The 22,333-nt window shown below is 35.1% G+C and overlaps 1 protein-coding gene across 4 annotated transcripts in view; it reads left to right on the top strand.

Moving 5' to 3' along the window:
* MEF2A (myocyte enhancer factor 2A) overlaps positions 1–22,333 on the top strand; it is a 125,492-nt gene that overhangs the window by 67,010 nt on the left and 36,149 nt on the right. For all 4 annotated transcript variants that reach the window (XM_011969805.1, XM_011969804.1, XM_011969801.1 and 1 more), the window contains 3 exons: positions 9,594–9,725; positions 12,639–12,858; positions 13,649–13,708. In XM_011969805.1, the coding sequence (XP_011825195.1) occupies positions 9,594–9,725; positions 12,639–12,858; positions 13,649–13,708 (412 nt within the window). The remainder of the gene's footprint in view (positions 1–9,593; positions 9,726–12,638; positions 12,859–13,648; positions 13,709–22,333) is intronic.

Here is a 22,333-nt window from a genome sequence, read left to right as displayed (position 1 = left end):
TATAGATTCAAAAGATTGAAGCCTCTCCAATGTCTGTCTGCTGTAGAATGGATACAAGTCTTTTTTTTTTTTTTTTTCCAAGCCATGTAATACAATATTTAGTGAAAATGAACCAGCTATAACTCTGTGTAACTCTATGGAGGAATCTCATAAACAGTGTTAATGAAAGAGGCAAGACTGAATAGTATACTGTGTGTGGTTCCATTTATATGTGTGTGGTACCATTTACATACCATTCACAAATAGGCATAGCTAAATTATATTTTTAGGGATGTGTATATATGTGGTAAACCTATAAAGAAAATCCAGATAATTGTCATCACAAAGTTAGGATGGTATTACCTGTAAAGGTGGGAGGAGAGGGTTATGTGATGAAGGGAAATAGAGTTCTGGCCTTGGTCTATTTTTTTGACCTGATTGAAATGACTGATGGTCACTTTATAATTATTTGCTGAATTTTCTATAAACTTGTACATACCTTTCCTATTTCACAATTTTTAAAAATTGTTTTTTTGTGTTGTCAGAGTAGCTAGAAAGAATAGGTAGTATATGTTTCAAAATTGGAAATAATTATTTACAATGAGGAAAGAGAACTTTTCTCATTTTTAAAATATTCTTGAAATTTAAAAAATTTCTTGAAACTTGAGACATGATTTCTTTTTTCCTTTTTTTTTTCTTGAGACAGAGTCTTGCTCTGTCACCCAGACTGGAGTGCAGTGGCACGATCTCGGCTCACTGCAACCTCCACCTCCTGGGGTTCAAGCGATTCTCCTGCCTTATCCTCCTGAGTACCTGGGATTACAGGTGTCTGCCACTAAATGCCCGGCTAACTTTTTTGTATTTTGAGTAGAGACAGGATTTCACCATATTGGTCACGCTGGTTTCAAACTCCCGACCTAAAGTGATCTTCCCGTCTCGGCTTCCCAAAGTGCTAGGATTACAGGCATGAGCCACCACGCCCGGCCCAAGCCATGATTTCTTTATTTTACAAGCACTTGCTTATACTTGTGCTAGATTTACTGACTACTCAGCCAGTATTTATGGAGCATTTACTGCTCAGCTGTGTCACAGCAATGAGGTTTAAGGTGGGTAGTCAAATGTTTTGTGGGTTTATTTAATCGACTTAAATCAGTTAGCTCCTCATTCATTTAAAAACCATGCATTTATACTTTTTGAGTACTTTCAATTCCATAGTTTCACTTGTAAGTGCTATGATTCTATTAGTTTGGAATGGAATTTGGCAATTATAAAGTTGAGCATATGTTAATTTTTTTTTCAGTTCTTGGTAGGCAGGAGTTACAAGTGCAAGCATGGGCTCCAGCAAATACTCCAGTAGTATAGGCTCTTCTATCCAAAATTTAGTGGCATATGTCAAGATTCCAAAAAATGCCAGTCCCTTGGGATATTTATAAGTTCTTATTTAAGAGCCCATATGCTTTAAATATTTATTTAAACATATTTGGGAAGATAATCCTGATTTATTTACTCTGTAAACAGATGCCAAAGATCATAGTAATGTGCATATGTGCACATATATATATATGCACACATTATATATGTTTGTATAGATACACACACACACACCCCCCAAAATGGACTGCACTTTTAACTCCTGCCTACCAGGAACTGAAAAAACTTTTAACATATACTCAACTTTTAATTGTCAAATTCCATTCCAAACAAATAGAATCACATATATATATTTAAAATTTTAGACACGCTTATTTTCCATGGAAGTTTTTATATATATAAAACTTTTTGTATTTTATATATAAAAGTTTGTATTTAACTATTTTATATATATAACATTTCCATGGAAAATGTGGCTGAAATTTTAAATATATAATTTCTTGCTGAGTGTTTAACATGAAAGAGCATAAGCTAAAAGAAACCCATTTTAAATGAGTTGCCCTGCCTAATTAGTAATTCATTTTGAAATAAATTTTTTAAGTTTATTATGTAAAAGAAAACAACATACTTAGAAAAAGGTCTAAACAGTATTGTTTTGTCTTCTCAAATATCTTTTTTCTTTCTCTTTTCAACTCTTCCCTTAATCCTTTCCATCTCTTGTTTCACCAAGAGGCTTAGTACATAAACCAGAAAATGAGAGGCAAATGTACAGGGTCAGCCAAGTGGTAGCATATACCCAGAATTCTGTACATGTTTCCTTGAATTTGAAAGAGAAGGTTGCTAGTACTCTATAAGTAGAATGACAGGACATATGACTTAAAGATTTTTGTTGGGTAGATACCATTATTTCAATCAGTTATCTTTGACCAACAGTAGTAATTAATCATCACTTCTAGGTTTGAGACTCTTTATGAATTCTAGGTTGTGGAGGTACTAGCCAGACTTATTTTGAGAAATATGTGACTTGGATAAAGAGACTGATAGTGTGTTACCTAAAGGATCACTGACAGTTTTCTTCCTTGTGCTTCTTTGATTATAAGGGATAGAAACCCACTTAAAGTGGCTCCAATTAAAGGAAGAATTTATTGAAAGGATTTAGACAGATAGCACTCAAAGGCAGGAGGCAGGAGTATCTGGCTTCCTGAAGGCCTGACACCAGGAACTCCATATTAAGGGCTCCATGGTCTCTCATCTCTGCCACCAAGGGTGGTTTGCAAGATAACTCTCCTTGCAGGCACAACTGATAATCTTCATGTAAAAATAAATTGATTTAAAACAGGTGAGAAATTCAGAATGGTATTGAGGGGAACTGTATTGGTAACAGTTTATGGAACAGATAGAATGGAGAGAGAGAGAAAAGTGGAAAAAAGAAGAGTCTAGACATAAGATAGTGCAGGCTTGAGTGAGTATGGGGACAGTAGAAAGGGAAATAATATACAAAATTTGGTATTCCATGTGAATGTAGAGAGAGAATAAAGGGAATAAGGTCGACTAGGTTGATAAGTCCAAAGGACAGACCTGTTTAATAAAAGATAATGAATTCTATCTTGGCTAAGTTGAAATAGAAATGTTAGTAAAATATCCAAATGAAAGTGTGCAGCAGGTAGTTGGGATTATAAGTCTTCCAAGTTGCAGATTAGATTTGAACAAAGGCATAAACATTCCTGTCGTAAAATTATCAAATGAACATATTAGAGATTTTATTTGATTCATTAGTGAATGAGGGAACAATAAGATCATAAACAGAGGAGAACTCAAAATATAATACATGTATAGTTAAAGAATGCAGGAGCAAATTTATAAATAGAAACAAAAGTGGTCAGTATCCACAGGGTGACAATCAGTGGTATTTCATAGGAAACAATTTCTGCAAACGAGAATTATTTGTAGCTACTACAAGTTTTCTGTAAGTTAACTAATGTCCATCTCTGTAGTGTTGTAAAATAGCCTCATCAAAGAAACAGACGTGGATATAACTAACCTAAATGGAGGTTCTAACCAGGGCACTCACTAAATTTCAGGCCTTCACTGTTTTTCCTTAAATTGGTATGGAAATTTTAAACTCAAGAGCCTTCCTACTACTTGGAGTGTTTGGTCAGCAGTAGATAGAAAAACAAGCAATGGAGAAAGGATTCCCTATTTAATAAATGGTGTTGGGAAAACTAGCTAGCCATATGCAGAAAGCTGAAACTGGATCCCTTCCTTACACCCTTATACAAAAATTAACTCAAGATGGATTAAAGACTTAAACATAAGACCTAAAGCCATAAAAACTGTAGAAGAAAATCTAGGCAGTACTATTCAGGACGTAGGCATGGGCAAAGATTTCATGACTAAAACACCAAAAGCAATGGCAACAAAAGCCAAAATAGACAAGTAGAATCTGATTAAACTAAAGAGCTTCTGCACAGCAAAAGAAACTATCAGAGTGAACAGGCAACCTACAGAATGGGAGAAAATTTTTGTGATCTGTCCATCTGACAAAGGGCTAATATCCAGAATCTACAAAGGACTTGAATTTACTAAAGAAAAACAAACAACCCCATTAAAAAGTGGGCAAAGGATATGAACAGACACTTCTCAAAAGAAGACATTTATGCAGCCAACAGACATATGAAAAAAAGCTCATCATCACTGGTCATCAGAGAAATGCAAATCAAAACCACAATGAGATACCATCTCATGCCAGTTAGAATGGCGATCATTAAAAAGTCAGGAAACAACAGATGCTGGAGAGGATGTGGAGAAATAGGAACACTTTTATACTGTTGGTGGGAGTGTAAATTAGTTCAACCATGGTGGAAGACAGTGTGGTGATTCCTCAAGGATCTAGAACTAGAAATACCATTTGACCCAGCAATCCCATTACTGGGTATATACCCAAAGGATTATAAATCATTCTGCTATAAAGACATAGGCACACATATGTTTATTGTGGCACTGTTCACAATAGCAAAGACTTGGAACCAACCCAAATGCCCATCAGTGATAGACTGGATAAAGAAAACGTGGCACATATACACTATGGAATACTATGCAGCCATAAAAAAAATGAGTTCATGTCCTTTGCAAGGACGTGAATGACACTGGAAACCATCATTCCCAGCAAACTAACACAAAAACAGAAAACCAAACACTGCATGTTCTCACTCATAAGTGGGAGTTGAACAATGACAACACGTGGGAGCGGAACATCACACACTGGGGCTTGTCAGGGGGTGGGGGGCTAGTCTAGGGATAGCATTAGGAGAAATACCTAATGCAGATGACGGGTTGATGGATGCAGCAAACCACCATGGCACATGTATACCTATATAACAATCCTGCACGTTCTGCACATGTACCCCAGAACTTAAAGTGTAATACTAATAAAAAAAAGATCAGCAAATAAAAAAACAAAAACAAAAGAAGTCTTTTAAAGTTCCTCTTCCTTTAGGTAAGACTGGTTTAATTAATACTAGACAACGAAGCAAAACCTTGTCTTTTAAGTTCAATTTGGGCATTTGCAACACAGAAATAGTGTGGATATCATGTAGGGATTCCTTTTTCCTAGAAATATTTTTAGGCAGTATGCCCTCCTCTCTTCCTCCACCAACTTGAATTTCATTTTAGGTCTTAGTAGCTTCCGAGGGAAAGGAAGGTTGTGGGGTTTGCTGTTTTAGACAGTTAACATTCTTAATGCTGTAATATAAATAAGAATTTATGAATTATCACAAGAAGATTTTGAAGATGAATATTGAAAAGCCACAGGCCCTATCTTGTCATATTTCCTTGATACTTGATATTATAACAAATTAATACAGATTAATCAAATATTTTTAAAAAAATTTTAAAGAACAGCATACTACTTCTTCCTTTTAAAAACCAATACTTGCTCCAATAATAAGTTCTATTGAGGGTTACTAGGAATCTCTTTTCCTGAATTTAGGTCTGAAATCAGTGAGTTGGGTGGTAAGTGGTAACATAATTTCGTTTTTTGGTTTTTGTGGGGTTTTTTTTATTTTTTATTTTTTGAGACGGAGTCTCCCTCTGTCACCCAGGTTGGAGTGCAGTGGCACTATCTTGGCTCACAGCAAGCCCTGCTTCCTGGGTTCACACCATTCTCCTGCCTCAGCCTCCTGAGTAGCTGGGACTACAGGCGCCCACCACCATGCCCAGCTAAGCTAGCTTTGTTTTTGTATTTTTAGTAGAGACAGGGTTTCACCATGTTAGCCAAGATGGTCTTGATCTCCTGACGCTGTGATCCGCCCGCCTCGGCCTCCCAAAGTGCTGGGATTACAGGCATGAGCCACCGCGCCCGGCCGTAACATAGTTTTTTATAAAGGTGATTATGACTGTCAGACAGATATAAAGTGAACATGAGTCAAAGATTTTAAGTCATTTATTAGTGAGGGAGCCTGAAAAAAATGTTGCCTTGGTAAATTCAAAGATCAGACAAATATATAAGCCCACCAAGAAGGCCAAATGAATTTGCTTCATAAATAAAAAAACTGGCTCTTCCACAGTGGAGGGAAGAAGTCAGTTGAACTTCCACCAGATGAAATTTATTTGCACATCTATGAACACAAATTATTTGCTTTACTCTCAGTTTTCTACAAATTATCTTCTGTTCATAGAGTTGTAAATAGCTCAAAAACCAAGGCACAAACCCCATAGAATCAGATAACTTGGAATGTGCGCTAAACAATACATAGTTTTTAAAGATATTTAGTTTTTTGGGGTTCATTTAAAAATATTTCACTATGCTTACATAACTAATGTTGAAAGGTAAATGTTAGCTAAGTTTATTACTTAAATCTTGCATTTTCTACCATAAATGACAATATGCAGAAAGTACCTGAATTGGCCCAAGTCACAAAAAAACTGTTAAAATCATAATGGAATTTAACTTTGTTGTGACATAAATGGAAAAATGGACATAAATATAAAAATGATTGTTTCTAATAAGTGCTTAACTGACCCTCCAAAAATACTGTCTTCTATAGAAGTGAACTGATGAAAAAAATAAGTGTGTTAATGTTAGGATTTTATTTAAGTAATCTTGCCAGTTGGGAACTTTGAATTAGTTTGGAACATGTACAGAACAGGGTGCATCCAATCGGCTTAAATTGATTAATAATTACTCATTAAATTGATCTTTATAGCAGCCTGTAATGTATGTTTTAGAATACATTTCTTTAAGAAAAGCAATTGGGATAAGTCAACTTAAATGGGTACACACCATTGAAATTTGAAATTATTTTGGCACAGTTCAGTTTTCTCCTTAAGTTTGTCAGAATGGCATAGAAAAACTCACATTATTTACAAGAAATAAAGTATCTTTGAAGTTCTATTTACTTTAGAATGGATTATGATAATGACTAGTAATAGCTATAGAGAGTACACAGTACTGGCACTCCTGATGCATTTTTCTACTTTTTCTTTATGAGGAATAAGCAGATCTCTCATAGTGGTAACCTTTCACACTGTGTTTTCCTCGTTGAGCAAGTGTCTGTATTGTGACTAAGTTGTGCGTGAGAAGACTGAAGCTGGCCTTGTTCATATGTACCTTGCCTGGCCTTCTTAATAGATTATGGCATTCCACTTGTTAATACCAGTGGCACAGTGGCACAGGAGAAACTTCTACTGTTGTGCTATTTGGTAATGTGAAGACAGAAAAAGTCTTTTTATGGTAGTTGGGTCCTCAAAACAACTCTTCATGTTTTAGTGATAAGAAGACACAAGTTGCCTATTAAACAGAGATACATTAGCTTATTATCTGCAAAGCTGATAGAGCCTCTTAAATTCTCTCATGGTGACAGAAACCCCATCTGAAGTGAAGACTTGCAGAGCTGGAGATACCAGAGCACTTTCCTTCCTCATAAATACAAGTAGGGTTAACCCTACTCTTTACTCTTGTAGAATAAAAATTTCTGTAGTTATTGAACAAAAGCTGTCTTCTTTTTTCTCTGGCAATTAAAATATGATCAAAGAGATATATACTTGGTGATTGCCATTTGTGAAAATTTCAGTGATAAGCATTACTGCTTACTAAGAAGAGCAAGACTGAATTAACTAGTCTTAAAATAGATGAAAGTTGAGGGGAAATATCAGAGATTGAGGACTAGAATAAATCAACAACTTTGTGATAAGATCTGTGTGTAGGCACCTACTATATTTGTTCTGTTTCTAGTGCTGTGAAGGTTTTAAGAGTTCAATGTGTTCCAGTGTTCTGAGTGTCTACGTTTTCACTGCCCATAGCTACTTGGAAAGATTTGGCAAGTAAACTTGCTACCATGGTTGGAGGGGGGATAAATGCCTTTATCCTTTAGTGCTCCCAACAACAGGACCTTTTATGGCCAAGCATACATAAAAGTCCATGTGATTACTTAGGCTCATAGAGCCTAGTGCCATGGAGAAAATGTTGGAGAAATAGATGTCGTGTTTGCTATATGCACATGCTAAGTAATTTAATAAGCTAACATATCTATACTAATGATTGCTTATGATTGTTCATGGAAAATTTTTAAAAATCAAATGGAATAAAGTGAATTTTAAAAATAATTTGACTTTGGAGAAACTAAGAAAAAAATTCTTGAATCTTAATGTACTGTTTATATTCCACTTCATTCAAGAAAAAGGGAGTAAAATAAACATCCATAATTATTGCTAATCATATTTTAAAGGATACTAAGATCTGCTATGAAATAATTAAAAATATCTTTAGATCTAATTTAATCATTTATTGATGAACTTCTCTGGGGCTAGTTCAGTGATCAAGCTTTGTTTCCTAATAGAGCTCTGTTAGATAGGCTTACTTGGAAATTTTAACTTCCTAATCCTTCTCTGCAGTTGGCCAGAAAATTAAGAAGTCTCAGCCATTTCAGTGTTGAACCCTGTAACTCTACTTTAAGACCCACCAGGATTTTTAAAAAAAGAAGAAGGAAAGAAATTAGACATTCTGAAAGTAAAGGAATATTCTGTATATCTTCAAGCTCTTGGTTTTTAATTTATTTTTTTAAGTACCGGACAAGTTATTTCATGATGACTTTAAGTTAAAAATCAGAAAACCAACTGTTTTTTGCATTATACTTACCCCAAAGTAAGTTTAAAAAAAAAAAAGTCAGTATAATCCAGGAGATATTTTAATGGCACTCAAGAAAATTCTCCAGAAAGGGCCGGGCATGGTGGCTTACGCCTGTAATACCTGCACTTTGGGAGGCCGAGGTGGGCAGATCATAAGGTCAGGAGATCAAGACCATCCTGGCTAACATGGTAAAACCCCGTCTCTACTAAAACTACAAAAAAAATTAGCTGGGCATGGTGGTGGGCGCCTATAATCCCAGCTACTTGGGAGACTGAGGCAGGAGAATGGCGTGAACCTGGGAGGCGGAGCTTGCAGTAAGCCGAGATTGTGCTACTGCACTCCAGCCTGAGTGACAGAGCGAGACTGCGTCTCAGAAAAAACAAAGAAGAGAAAATTCTCCAGAAAGTCAAATCAGTGGATTAAATCAAACCATGAAATACACTCTGAATAACTTTTGAGTGCAAATTTTAAAAGTATGTAAAGTCACTAATAATTTGTACATTCTACATAGGAAAGAGTCATTGCAGACATAAGTAATTATCAAGTTTGAACTTTTATATTTCAAAGTTATACAGGAAAGTGAATAATAGGAATGAAATTGTTGGGATATTGTGCTGATTCTTTCTGTTGAGTAAAGTAAACTCTGATAGGCAGAAAGGAAGAGTACGTGAAGTTGCTGAAATGTTCAGTTTATAAAGATGCGATAACTTCTCAAAGTATCATTTTTATGGATTTCTATTTTAGTTCTTTCATGCATTGGTTATATTGGATAAATTGATCATAGAATTTTAAATTGATAAATTGATCAGGCTTTAATCAGATTTGAGTTTTAACTGTCAGAGCAGTGAGTAATTTAGTATTTTAAGAAGTTTTGAAAGGAAGAATCCAAACAAGTAAATATTCTTTTTCTCTTAACGTACAACGGGAGGATTAATTTTACTTATATATAATGTTTATCTTATTTGAAGAAGTAAGTACATTTGTGATAATTTAGAAACCGTTTCAGTGGCTCTTGTATAATTCAGTTCATTCCGTCTGTGCTCTCTTAATAAATTTTACAGAAAAACTCATGGCAAGTTAGCATTATTTGTGTGTGAATTTTCCAATTGTATTTCAGACTTTAAGAAAGAAAGGCCTTAATGGTTGTGAGAGCCCTGATGCTGACGATTACTTTGAGCACAGTCCACTCTCGGAGGACAGATTCAGCAAACTAAATGAAGATAGTGATTTTATTTTCAAACGAGGCCCTGTAAGTACTTTTACTTTACCTCTACTTTTTATTTGTTGATCCTTTTTGTTAACTTCATTATTTAGGCTCTGAACAAGAAGGAACACAGAGGGTGCGACAGCCCAGACCCTGATACTTCATATGTGCTAACTCCACATACAGAAGAAAAATATAAAAAAATTAATGAGGAATTTGATAATATGATGCGGAATCATAAAATCGCAGTGAGTACTAAAGTATGGTTTGTGCTTTTATCTTGTGCATGAAGAGATTGACCAAACATCTTGTTGCTTATTTTTATAGTGGGTGATGACAACAATAAGTAGAAGGGAAGAAAGGCATTTTATTAGTATTTTTAATAAAACTTTAAAAATTATTGAAATCTTATACATGTTCAGTATCTTAAATGTAGAAGTGAAGAGAAAACATGCCGATCCAGACTTTGCTACCTCTTACCCCAGTACCTTTGGATAGGGCACCTAAACATCTTGAATTCTTTCGTCATCTATAAAGTGAGTTGGCTCTCATGATTTTTAAGGTATCTTCCAGCATTAAAATTCTATGATTTATATTATAGAGTATGTATAACTTTCCCTCTACTCCCATGACTTAAAAACATTTATGTTCTTAAATAGATCTTGAGAAAGCAAAGTGTATGGTAGTTAGGATTGTTGCAAAACTTGTTTCTTTCCCTAAATTATTTTCAATTATTTTGTATAGTTGCTGTAATAGTAGAGCTAAGCTTACTGCTTTGCAGTTTGTTAATGTCCCCAAATCACTTAGCAACAATACCACCAAATTTTGTTCTTTTTTTATGCTGTAGATACTAAGGAAGAGCCGCTTGGCTTAATTTTAATTTAAGGCAACAATGTTCTTAAACTGATTGCAGAGCAAATAGTGACTTTACAGTTTCTGTATACTCATTCATCTAACCATAGTGAAAGAGTGTTTTTCTTTGAGCTCATGCTCCTAGACTTGATAGTTCTTCAAAGAATTCTCACTGGAAGCTCCATTGGCAAGAGCTACTTAAAACAGTTATTTTGGATCTAATTTCCTAATTCTGTGTATATAGGTCAGCCTCCCTTGAACAAATTAGTTTCAATGCTGATATTTATTTTATCAGAGTTAATTCTCTCAAAACTGTGCCCTAAAGTATGCACGATGGATCATATCTTCAGAGTAGTCCTGTACTACAGGTTGAGTGTCCCTTATCGGAAATACTTGGGACTAGAAGTGTTTCAGATTTGGGATTTTTTTCAAAATTTGGAATATTTGCATATGTATAATATCTTGGGGATGGGACCCAAGTCTAAACATTAAATTTATTAATGTTTCATATATACCTTATACTCATGGACTGAAGGAAGTTTTATGTAATATTTTTCATAATTTTGTACATGAAACAAAGTTTGTGTACATGGAACCATCAGAAAGCAAAGATGTTGCTGTCTCAGCTACCCATGTCATAGGTCTTGGCCCCATGTGGAACATCATGGGGAACCTGCTGTTAGCGTGTGTGGCCTACACATGTGCCATTTTATTACCCTTTATGGATATGTTTGCGTGAGGAAATCTGAGTGGGCGCAGAAAAGATATATTGAAGCTGATGGGAGACTGGAAGGTCCTTTTCCCCTTGGAGACACTGAATAAACAGTGTATTGTATGCCTGCATTTCCACACGTCAGGTGTGGAATTCTCTATGGCATCATGTTGGTGCTTAAAAAGTTTTGGATTTTGGATTTTCAGATTAGGGATGCTCAACCTGTATAAGAAGCCAGCTCACACAGAAAAATGGCTTTAAGGAGTTACTTTTGGGCAAATACCATTATTATTCTTAAAAACAATACAGTAGCAAATGAAGGGATGTTGTTGACCTTGCAGTTAATGTTAAAGCTGCAAAGATATTGCACAAATAAAAGTGTTTTACTTTTGGAAAAAATTGCCATATACCCACTGTTTTTGTATTTGTTGATGTATTATAATTTTTCTACATAAAATAAACTATTGAATAAAGTACAATAAAATATATTCTTCCAACTTTAAATTAGCAGTGTTACCTTATTTTTGTATGTTACTCTTTTAAAATGAGAGCACAGTAAAGTTGTTTTATTTTCTCCCACTTTAAATTCTAAAAAGCAACATCTGTTTATCATGGTTAATAAGCATATTGTAAATGGTCTATGGAGGAAATGCGAGAGGAAAATATAAAAAAGGGGGCATGGAATAATTTGGAGGGAGGGAAGGTTAGCATTTACAATATTTGTAATTTAATCTTTATACAATTTAAAGAAGATACCAAAAACTTCATTACTTTTATTACTGGCTTGGTTAGTAGTTAATTTTGTTGTTTAGATTAGATTTCTTTGCATTTTCATTTAACTCAAATTGCATTGTTCTGTATGTAATTACTTTTTTTACCTCTTAGTTTTGCCCTTTAGAAATTTAGTTAATCAGAATGGGACATATTTATGATTTTTCAGATTTGACATATTAAGTTAATAATGTGTGTATACACTTTTCTCCTTCCATTATATTTGGTATCTCTCAATAGAAATGTAATGTTATTAAGGTTTACATCGAAGTGCCAATTATGCTTACTTGGTGACAGTGATACATTTCGTAATGTCTAAATTTGACAACACTACTTGATTATCAGATTTAACCTCTTAAATTTGTCTTTATGAATATTTGAAATACAGAATATAGACAGTATATATTAATATATAAAATTGAAATTGAAAAGGCTTATGTCAGGCATATTCATGTTCAAACATAATTCTAAAGAAAATAGCTTTAATCTGTAAATTGGTTAAGAACCTATCCCTATCCTCTACTTTTAGTAACTTGAGTTACCTTGCCACATTAAAGTTCAAAAGTTACTTTGTAGATAAATATGAAACCAACAGTTTTTTCCTTCTTTTTCTTTATTTACAGCCTGGTTTGCCACCTCAGAACTTTTCAATGTCTGTCACAGTTCCAGTGACCAGCCCCAATGCTTTGTCCTACACTAACCCAGGGAGTTCATTGGTGTCCCCATCTTTGGCAGCCAGCTCAACGTTAACGGACTCAAGCATGCTGTCTCCACCTCAAACCACGTTACATAGAAATGTGTCTCCTGGAGCTCCTCAGAGACCACCGAGTACTGGCAATGCAGGTATGTAGTGATACCTATTATGCTGCTTCTTTAATAAAGAGGGTGAAAAAAGTCTTTGCTAACATAAGCAGTTTCTTATTTTGCTATTCTTAATTGTATTGTTTTGATGAGCAAGAGTCACTGCTGCATAATTGGCCTCATTTTAAAGTATTTTTTTGAAAATCAATTGTGAGTGTAGCGTTGTGTCATGCAAAGTAGAACAGTACTGAGAACCTGCCATTTATACGCTTTCCTTCTCATGGGAAAGCCATACTTTGACAGGCAGAAAATTTAGTTAGATATCACAAGCAAGGATTTAAAGTAGAGTGTGAGCCATTCATGTTAGAAATATGGGTGATAGACTTACCTGATTGGAGTTAGAGTATCTTTTACATCTCCTCCTGCCTGAATTACTTCATTAATTCAGCAGAATTTACATTGCATCTATTGTATTAGTTTACATAATGCAGTGTCTCCTCTCCCTTAAGTCCTAGATTTAATTTAGTGATTTAATCGTACTCCCTACATACTGCCCCCATTTTTATCAGTGTGTACTATTTTGGTATTGATGCAATACCACTATTTGGTATTGAAGGCAACATCAAACTTGAAAGGTAAACTCATATATATGAGACATGCAACTACATCAGATTACTTATTAATGCCAACTTCAGACTGAGCTAGTTTTTATTTTTGTGTCGTTTTAGAATTAGAGTGAGAGTTACCTCTGTTCGGTTCACATTCAGTCAGATAAAGAGACCTAATTCATATTCATTCTCTGCCCTCTGTCTTCTCTCCATAACGTTGTTAGGTGGGATGTTGAGCACTACAGACCTCTCAGTGCCAAATGGAGCCGGAAGCAGCCCAGTGGGTGAGTGAATTCCTACTATTTCGTTTTGTAGGTATCTAGCCTATCTGAGATTAAAGGAATGTTGTTCCTGAAATAAAGCTTTCTGGGAAATTTCCTTCTGAAGGGTACTTTCACTAATACTTAACATTTTTTTAAAACACCCCTGTTTTATTCCTTAAAAATCTTAAGGAGAAACTTTCTCCATCTTTTCTCCTTACCAAAGTTAGACTGTTACCTGCTCTGTCTTACAATAGCATGAAATGTTTTCAGAGAGATTAGAATGAAAAGAAATGGTGGGTCTGTCTACTTCTACAGATAGAAAGATGATTAAGAGATTTGTCTTGGCTGGGTGTGGTGGCTCACACCTCTAATCCCAGCACTTTGGGAGGACGAGGCGGGTGGATTGTCTGAGCTCAAGAGTTTGTGACCAGCCTGGGCAATGCTGTGAAACCCTGTCTCTACTAAAATACAAAAAAAATTAGCCCGGCATGGCAGTGCGCGCCTGTAGTCCCAGCTACTTGGGAGGCTGAGGCAGGTGAATTGCTTGAATCCAGGAGGCAGAGGTTACAGTGAGCTGAGATCACGCCACTCCACTCCAGCCTGGGTGATAGAGTGAGACTCCTTCTCAAAAAAAAAAAAACCAAAACAAAACTATGGACATGATTGAATGACTTAATAAAAATGATGAGGAAGAAATAAACAGAAACATCAATAAAGATATGAAGACAAGTTACAAAATAATGACTTAAAGTAGGAATAAATGCCTAATTATATCTGTCACAGTATTAAATGTTTCAATGGAATTAAACAGATAAGACCTATTGTGGAGTCTTACTTAACAGAAAACAGTTAAATGTGGGAAAATACATAAAGGTCGTACCAATTAAACACAAGGGCTGCTACTCTTGTATGTGTATTTCCAAATATTTATGGGTTTTTTCAGCTCTTGTTTCAGTTGTTTGTATGCCTACATACTCTTTTTGTGTCCCTTTTCGCATATGTTTTTGATTCCCCCAACAAAATAATAAGTTCAGAGTCCACCAAGAATTGTAAGAGTCTAGTATGCTTCTCTCACATTGGGTTGACACCCCAAAAGGCTGAAGTAAACCAGAGATAAACAGTTCTTCTTAGTAGCAACATCTTATATATGCATCATACAGTTTCTTTTTTTTTTTTTTTTTACGGAGTCTCGCTCTGTCCCCCAGGCTGGAGTGCAGTGGCATGATCTCTGCTCACTGCAAGCTCCGCCTCCTGGATTCACGCCATTCTCCTGCCTCAGCCTCCCGAGTAGCTGGGACGACAGGTGCCCACCAACACGCCGGGCTAATTTTTTTGCATTTTTAATAGAGACGGAGTTTCACCGTGTTAGCCAGGATGGTCTCGATCTCTTGAACTGATGATCTGCCTGCCTCAGCCTCCCAAAGGTTTCTTAAAATTAGATTATAGTGATTAGAAATTAGATTTAGGGGTTCCAGGATGCCTGCAAAAGCAAATATTCTCTGGAAGAATAAAATAAGCCTGGCCCACATGGCAGAACCCCATCTCTACTAAAAATACAAAAATTAGCCGGGCGTGGTGGCAAGCGCCTGTAATCCCAGCTACTCAGGAGGCTGAGGCAGGAGAACCGCTTGAGCCCAGGAGGTGGAGGTTACAGTGAGCCGAGATCATGCCACTGCACTCCAGCCTGGGCAACAAGAGCAAAACTCTGTCTCAAAAGTAAATAAATAAAAGAAGAAAACACCATCTCAGACCTTATTATTTCTAACTTGGCACATAAGCTGAACTAGGCACACACATAAATAAAGCAAATGAAAACTTGCAGAAATAAACAATGGAATCGGCCTCCTGGGAACTCCAGAATTTGGAGTTATTAGGCACAGCCTTTGACTTTAAAATAACAGTGTTTACTGTGTTCAAGGGTATTAAAAAAAAATTTGAGAATTTTAGCAGAGAACTGAAATGTATTAAAAAAACGGAAATTTTAGAACCAAAAAAACCTGTAATGTTAAGAACTTAACAGATGAGCTTAATAACAGATTGGACAAAGCAGATACAAGAATTAAGAAACTAAAAGATAAGATAGAAGAAAAGTATCCAGAATTTTGGAGACACAGAGGAATGGAAAATTAAAAAGAAGACCCAGAGCATGCAACAAACAGGATTAACATACATTAAATTGAAGTCCCAGGAAGCAAAGTCAGAGAAAATTGGGCAGAAGCAGTATTTGAAGAGATCATCACTGAGAATTTTTCAAAACTAACACCAACAAAAAAGCCACAAATTGGGAAGGCCTATAAAACTCATGTGGAATACAGATAATGCTGTGCTTTATGAGAAATTTAAACCTTTATGAACAAAAGACTGGGAGATGGTGAACTAAACCTGCTTTTCAGAAAGTCAGAAAAGGACAGCAAATTAAACCTAAAGTAGGTAGAACCAAATTATAAAGATACAAGGATTGAAATAGAAAATAGAAAATTTTCTATTTCAGGCATGGTGAAACAGATGATCTCATACGTGCTTTTGTGGTATTGTAAATTAGTAACTGTCTTTCTGGAAAGGTTTTGGCAAGATGTTTCAGTTGTCATAAAAATACAAATATTGATACTGATATAGAAAAACATAAATTGAATTAACAAAACAAATACTGATTATTTAAAAGACTAATAAAATTGAATGTTTTCAGTAATATTCTATTCAAAATATTTTCTAATTTCCATTTTATCTTTTTAACCTAACCTGTAAGTTATTTAGAATTAGATTTCTTAATTTCAGATACATGGGGATTTTCTAGTTATCTTTTAGATATTACTTTCTAACCAGATTGTTTTGTTACCAGATAGCTTACCCCTCTATATGATTAAATTCTCGGAAATTTGCTGATACTTTTTAATTGGCCAGCATATGCTCAATTTTTGTTTGTGTTGTATACTGGAAAAGAATGTTTATTCTGTATTATAAGCATGAGTTGCAAGTTCTACTCGTTTTAAATGTTTTATCTGTATATGTGTAATAACTTGCTGTATCAGCTCCAGTTTAGAAACTTGTGATAGGTCAGTTCCAGATAGTTTTGCGTTACCTTTAAACCATATCATTTTTACCAATATTGTCATTTTCAAAAGCATAATTTGTTTATAGACTAGTCTTCCATTTGCCTTGTTCATATTTTAATTTTTGTTGCATCTTCTGCCTGCTTCCCTAAAGCTGAAATACTTCAGGCCCATGTACTGTTGAAAGAAGAGGCATCCTTGAGACTTTTAAAGCACTGAACAAACTCAGGAAAGGGAAAGACTTCTTGAATAAGAAACCAAAGAAAGCCTAATGGAAAGATTGATTTGCTTGTGTTAAAATTGGAAACTTTGTGCATCAAAAACACTATAAAGAGAGTAAAAAGGCAAGACAGAATGGGAAAATATATATAGTATATATACAATCAATAGGGTTTTTTTTTTTTTAAGAATACCTACAAATGAATAAGAAAAAGAAAACTCGACTTTGAAAATGTGCGTGAGAACACATGCACTTCACAAAAGAAGCATCTGATAAATGTGAAGAAATGCTCAGTCTCAGTAGTCATGGAAATGCATAATTAAACCACAAAGAGAGAACACTGCACACCCACCAGAATTGCTAAAATGAAATAGATTGTATACCAAGTATTGACAAAGCTATGAAAAAGCACAAACTCATACACTGGTAATGGGAGTACAAGTTGCTGCAATCATTTGGCATTATCTGCCTAAGCTGCAGTTATGTATATTCTGTGACCCAGCATTTTCACTCCTCCTTATGTACTGTACAGAAATGCATTTGTGCACGAGTACCAAGAGATACGTAAAAGAATGTGCACAACATTATGTTAAAGTCAATATCTAGAAATAGTACAGATCTCTATCAACAGTAGAATGGATAAATATAAGAGAGTACATTCATATGGAAGAATATTATACTGCAATGAAAATGAAACCACAGCAATTCTCAACATGGATGAATGGCACCAAACATGAATTAAAGAAGATAGATACATACTCAGGATTCTATCTATATAAAGTTTGAAAAGCAGGCTAAAAAAACTACAGTGTTTGGGATGCTTGTGTAGACAGATGGCAAAGCCATAAAGAAAAACCAAGAAATTAGTGTAAAATTCACAATAGTGGTTACTTTGGGTAGGTGGGACTATGGGAATATTTTAGGGGCCCAATTATGGAAACTTCTGGGGTTCTGGCAGTATTCTTAATCTGAATGGTGGTTACATAGATCTTCATTTTGTGATAAATCCTTAACCTGTACATTTTTGTTTTGTACATTTTCTGTTTATGTGTTACATTAGCAAGAAAACAGTTTTGAAAATAAAAAGTACACTAGATATAATGATAAAGGAACTGTAACAACAAATATAAAGGTACTTTTTAAATTATAAGAGAAAATAATGTACATTTTGTGGTATTTATACTATTCCAAAATCCAGAGAGAAAATTTATAGACACTCACACTCACACACAAAGTATAGGTAGCCTTTGAGTCTTTGGACATTGTTGTCTGCGTGTGGCAGCTGGAACTCAGCACCTGTCTTGAGATCATGAGACAAGTCAGTTTAAGATGACAGGTCAAAATGCCAAGGTTGATAAAGTGAAAAGCTGGTGGCCCTCAGTGTTGAGCTGCTGAAGCAGCTGAGTCTGGGACCACTCTTCCCCCAGACTTCTTATATGAGATAATACATGTTCCTCATTCTCCAGAGGAAAAAAGTAAGATAAAATCCAAGCAACAGATAGGGGAATGTTTAGTAATGGGCATTTAATTGTACCAAAATACACAATTCAAAAAAGAAACCTAACTAGTATTTTTAAAACTGAAAAGGTTGTTCATCATTGGTCGTAATCATGAAATTCAAATTAAAATGACAAAACAATAAAATACTACTGCTACTTACTAATTCCCAACTGTTAGCACTTTTTATTGTGATGTTCAGTGCTAATGAAGGCGTGGTGAAATTGATCTCATGCATGCTTTTGTGGCATTGTAAATTAGTAACAATCTTTCTGGAAAGGTTTTGGCAAGATGTTTTAGTTGTCATAAAAATGTTTATACCACCAAGCCCACTAATCCCATTTTTGGGAATCTTTCCTGAAGAGGTAAGTTAGAATAAGCAAAGCTTCATTGCAACTTTATTTGTAGTAATGAATAATAGGAAGAAATCAACATATTCAACAATATGAAAATGAAGTAAATGAAATTTCAACTGAATTTCTTTTTAGTTATGATTTAAAATGAGCAAAAAATATGAGTATGGAAAACAAAAGGGGAAAAATCCAAAGAGATTATAATACTTAACGTTAAGATGGTGGGACTGTGAGGGTTTTTCACTCTAGTTTCTGTGATGCTGTATTAATACAGTTACCTCTACAATCATAACATCTTTATTGTAGTAAATTAGAACATTTCTTTATTTTTACTTATAACTTGTTTTCCATTTGTCATCTGTGCAAATAAAACTTGGCAGTTTTGTACATATTGTAATTTGTATACATCTTTCATAGAGGTAATTTGCTTATTTGATTATGATTTACTAGGTATATTTCTCTACTGGGAGTTTATATTTAATACTCGGTTTATGCTGTAGTTCAAATGACTTTGGGGACTTTTTACTTTGGGCATACTTTTAAATATCAAGCATAAAATAAAGTCTCAGATATCCAACAACTTCACTTTTTAAAAACATGTTGAGAAAGAGAAAAAACATACATGGTACTAGACATAGAAAGGCTCAGGATGCTCTTGGAGTTATTTGGGGTTTAATGAAGGTAAAATAAGGGTTTGCATTGTAGCAGGCGCATTGGCAATTAAAAAGAAGAGATGGAAGAGGCGAAAGATATAAAGAAAGCTTGATTGCTCTGAAGGTGGGGATGGGATGGTGGAAGCCAGCAGTAGTAGAAGTCTTTAGAACAAGCTGAGTTGAGATGACAGCAGCATGTCTGGGTGAAAGTGGCCACCAGATTATTGAATATGAACTGGAAATTAGGAAGGACAAAGCAGAAACCCAGTTTTCAGTCATTCACATGGAGGTGATAGTTGACGTTGTATGTGCTTCAGCATTCATGCTTCATGAAGATGCTGAAGTTTCTGAAAGAGAAGAAGATACGTTGCCTTTTGGCGGCTGCCCATGTGGGATCGAGATGGGGAATACAGTATTCAGAAAGAAAAGCAGACCCCATGAGCATTGCCTGTTTTTGTTATAAATTTTTATTGGACAGGATCCATGTTGTCCATTTTACAGGAAATTTCATTGAATCAGGTACATATGCATTCAATTATTTTAAAACTTGTGATCTTATTTATTTATTTATTTTATTTTATTTTAGACTAGTCAAGTGCAGTAGTGAGAAGGAGGTAAAGAGTAGAACAAGGAGTTTGATAAGTTGAGATAACTCACTACCTTCGAAGCAGCCCTGTGATCTTTTCTACTTTCAGAAACCTCAAGCAGTTCTTTGCACAAATGACATAATTTTATAACTGTTAAAATGTGTTTTTGTTTATTGAATAATCAGCTGAATGTCAAATTTTATGACAATTTTGCCAAATATGATTGAACTTTGCTTTGGATGAGTTTTTCAGAATCCTTTGACGTTTGCATATCAGTTTGGACTTCTGAAATGAATTCATAATGAAGTATTAATGACATCATTGTCTGCAGTTTAACCCTAGAAGAGTAGTATCTAAGGACACAGAGTACTTGCCATCTACTTGAGTGCATTGTTTCAGCTGATGTGATTTATATTTTGGAATATGAGCCAGACTGATGGAATTGACTGACCTATCTTATAGCTATAGGACTGTAATTGAGATCAAGTTCTGTTAAGTTTCTGAAGGCATAGGTATGCAGTTTGCTCAAGAGCATTTTTTTCACATTTGTGTTAGGATAGTAAATTACCTTGAAGTCTGGAAACACATTTTAACAACATTAAATTGGATTTATTCATTTAGAGTAGATACTGTAGTTCCTAGATTCGTAAACTGTGACAAAATGAGTTATATACTGAAAGTGTTTACCTTGGAAGTCTATCTGAAAAATGTCTTCATTTTTGTGATAAAAATTGAGCTGGAGGTAAGAAGGTATATATTAGGGTATATATCACTACACTGTACAAAATAACAAGTCATGCATAGGAGGTTCTCTTAGCTTCAGCCTGGCAAGTTACCAAACACTTACATCATCCCTTACTCATTATCTGCTACTGACTCCTGACTTTACACCAAGAAATACTGTGCTTTTAGGTCCCCTCTTACTCTTGAAATTTGGTTCTCATGAGTTACCATCGTGTCATATCTGTCTAAAGCACCGTAGACTGCACGTGGGAAAATGGTATTTGTGCTTCTTGATGAGCTGTGGCTCTGAATTATATATTTACATCATTTTATGTCTTTGAGAGGAAACTCTAATTTCTCTTTCAGATTTGAGTATAAATCAAGTAAAGAAGACTCTTCTAAATAATACCAGAATCAGAACACATATATTCATGCCATTGTATATTTAAAAAAATTATTAATCTGACATTCTCATACTGTTACGCAAAATGAAGTTTCTATTTAACCTTCCTATTTTTGAATAAAATTGTTTATTAAATATTTTTAATCTTTCAAATGTCTGGCTTAGCAATTACCTCCCTCCGACTCATAGATGATCTCTACTCCACAGGATGGCCTGGTGAAGTGGTTGTTTTTTAAACTGTACTGCTTTCTGAAGCTTAACAGGATGCAGGAAATTACTCTATGGGGTGTGGAAAGGATTTAATACATACCCCTTCAAGATAATGAAAGCAGAATGCAGGAAATAACCTCATGAGGTTAACTGAAATACCAGTCCCCACAGCAAAATTAGATCATACATATGAATTAAAACTGAGTGGATCACTTGGTAAACGTTTTGGAGGAAACAAGAGGAAGGTGGGGGTAAGGAAGAAAAAAACCACACTAATTATCTGGAGCTCAGAAATTCTTTTGTTTGTTTGAGACAGGATCTCACTCTGTTGCCAAGGCTGGAGTACAGTGGCACGATCTCGGCTCACTGCAGCTTCCGTCTCTGTGGCTCAGGCAATTCTCCTGCCTCAGCCTCCCTAGTAGCTGGGATTACAGACATGCACCACCATACCCTGCTAATTTTTCTTCTCTTCTGTGTGTGTGTGTGTGTGTGTGTGTGTTAGCGTGTTAGCATAAGTTTTTATTTAATGACTCCCAAAGGTGTAATAATATTTACTCATGGAAAGTCCTTAATAGCATTTTAGCACATGGGAAATCTGTACGTAACTAACAGATATATACATCTGAGTTTGGCTCAAATTTGAGATAGACATGATCATCACCTTTTCAGAGGTCCACATAGTACTAGCTGATTTCACTGAGCTTTTAGTAAATACCAGAAACTATTATTGTTTTCTTACATAAATTTTATTACTTAATACATGAACTCTACAAGAGATGTTACTACCTCCCTCTTCAGTTTAAGGAACTATGGCTTGAGGAGGTCAAATAACTCACCCAGGGACAAACAGCTTGTTCAGAGACCCAGAAAATTTTTGAAATGTTTCAGATGTTAGAGATACAATTATTTTAGAGAAAAGTAGAAATATTATTCTAGTTTTTTTTTTTTTT

The sequence above is a fragment of the Mandrillus leucophaeus genome, unplaced genomic scaffold, assembly GCF_000951045.1.
Source record: "Mandrillus leucophaeus isolate KB7577 unplaced genomic scaffold, Mleu.le_1.0 Scaffold91, whole genome shotgun sequence".
Taxonomy (NCBI): Eukaryota; Metazoa; Chordata; class Mammalia; order Primates; family Cercopithecidae; genus Mandrillus; species Mandrillus leucophaeus.
The sequence above is the reverse complement of the archived record's forward strand: the minus strand, read 5'-3'. Positions and strand labels throughout refer to the sequence as shown.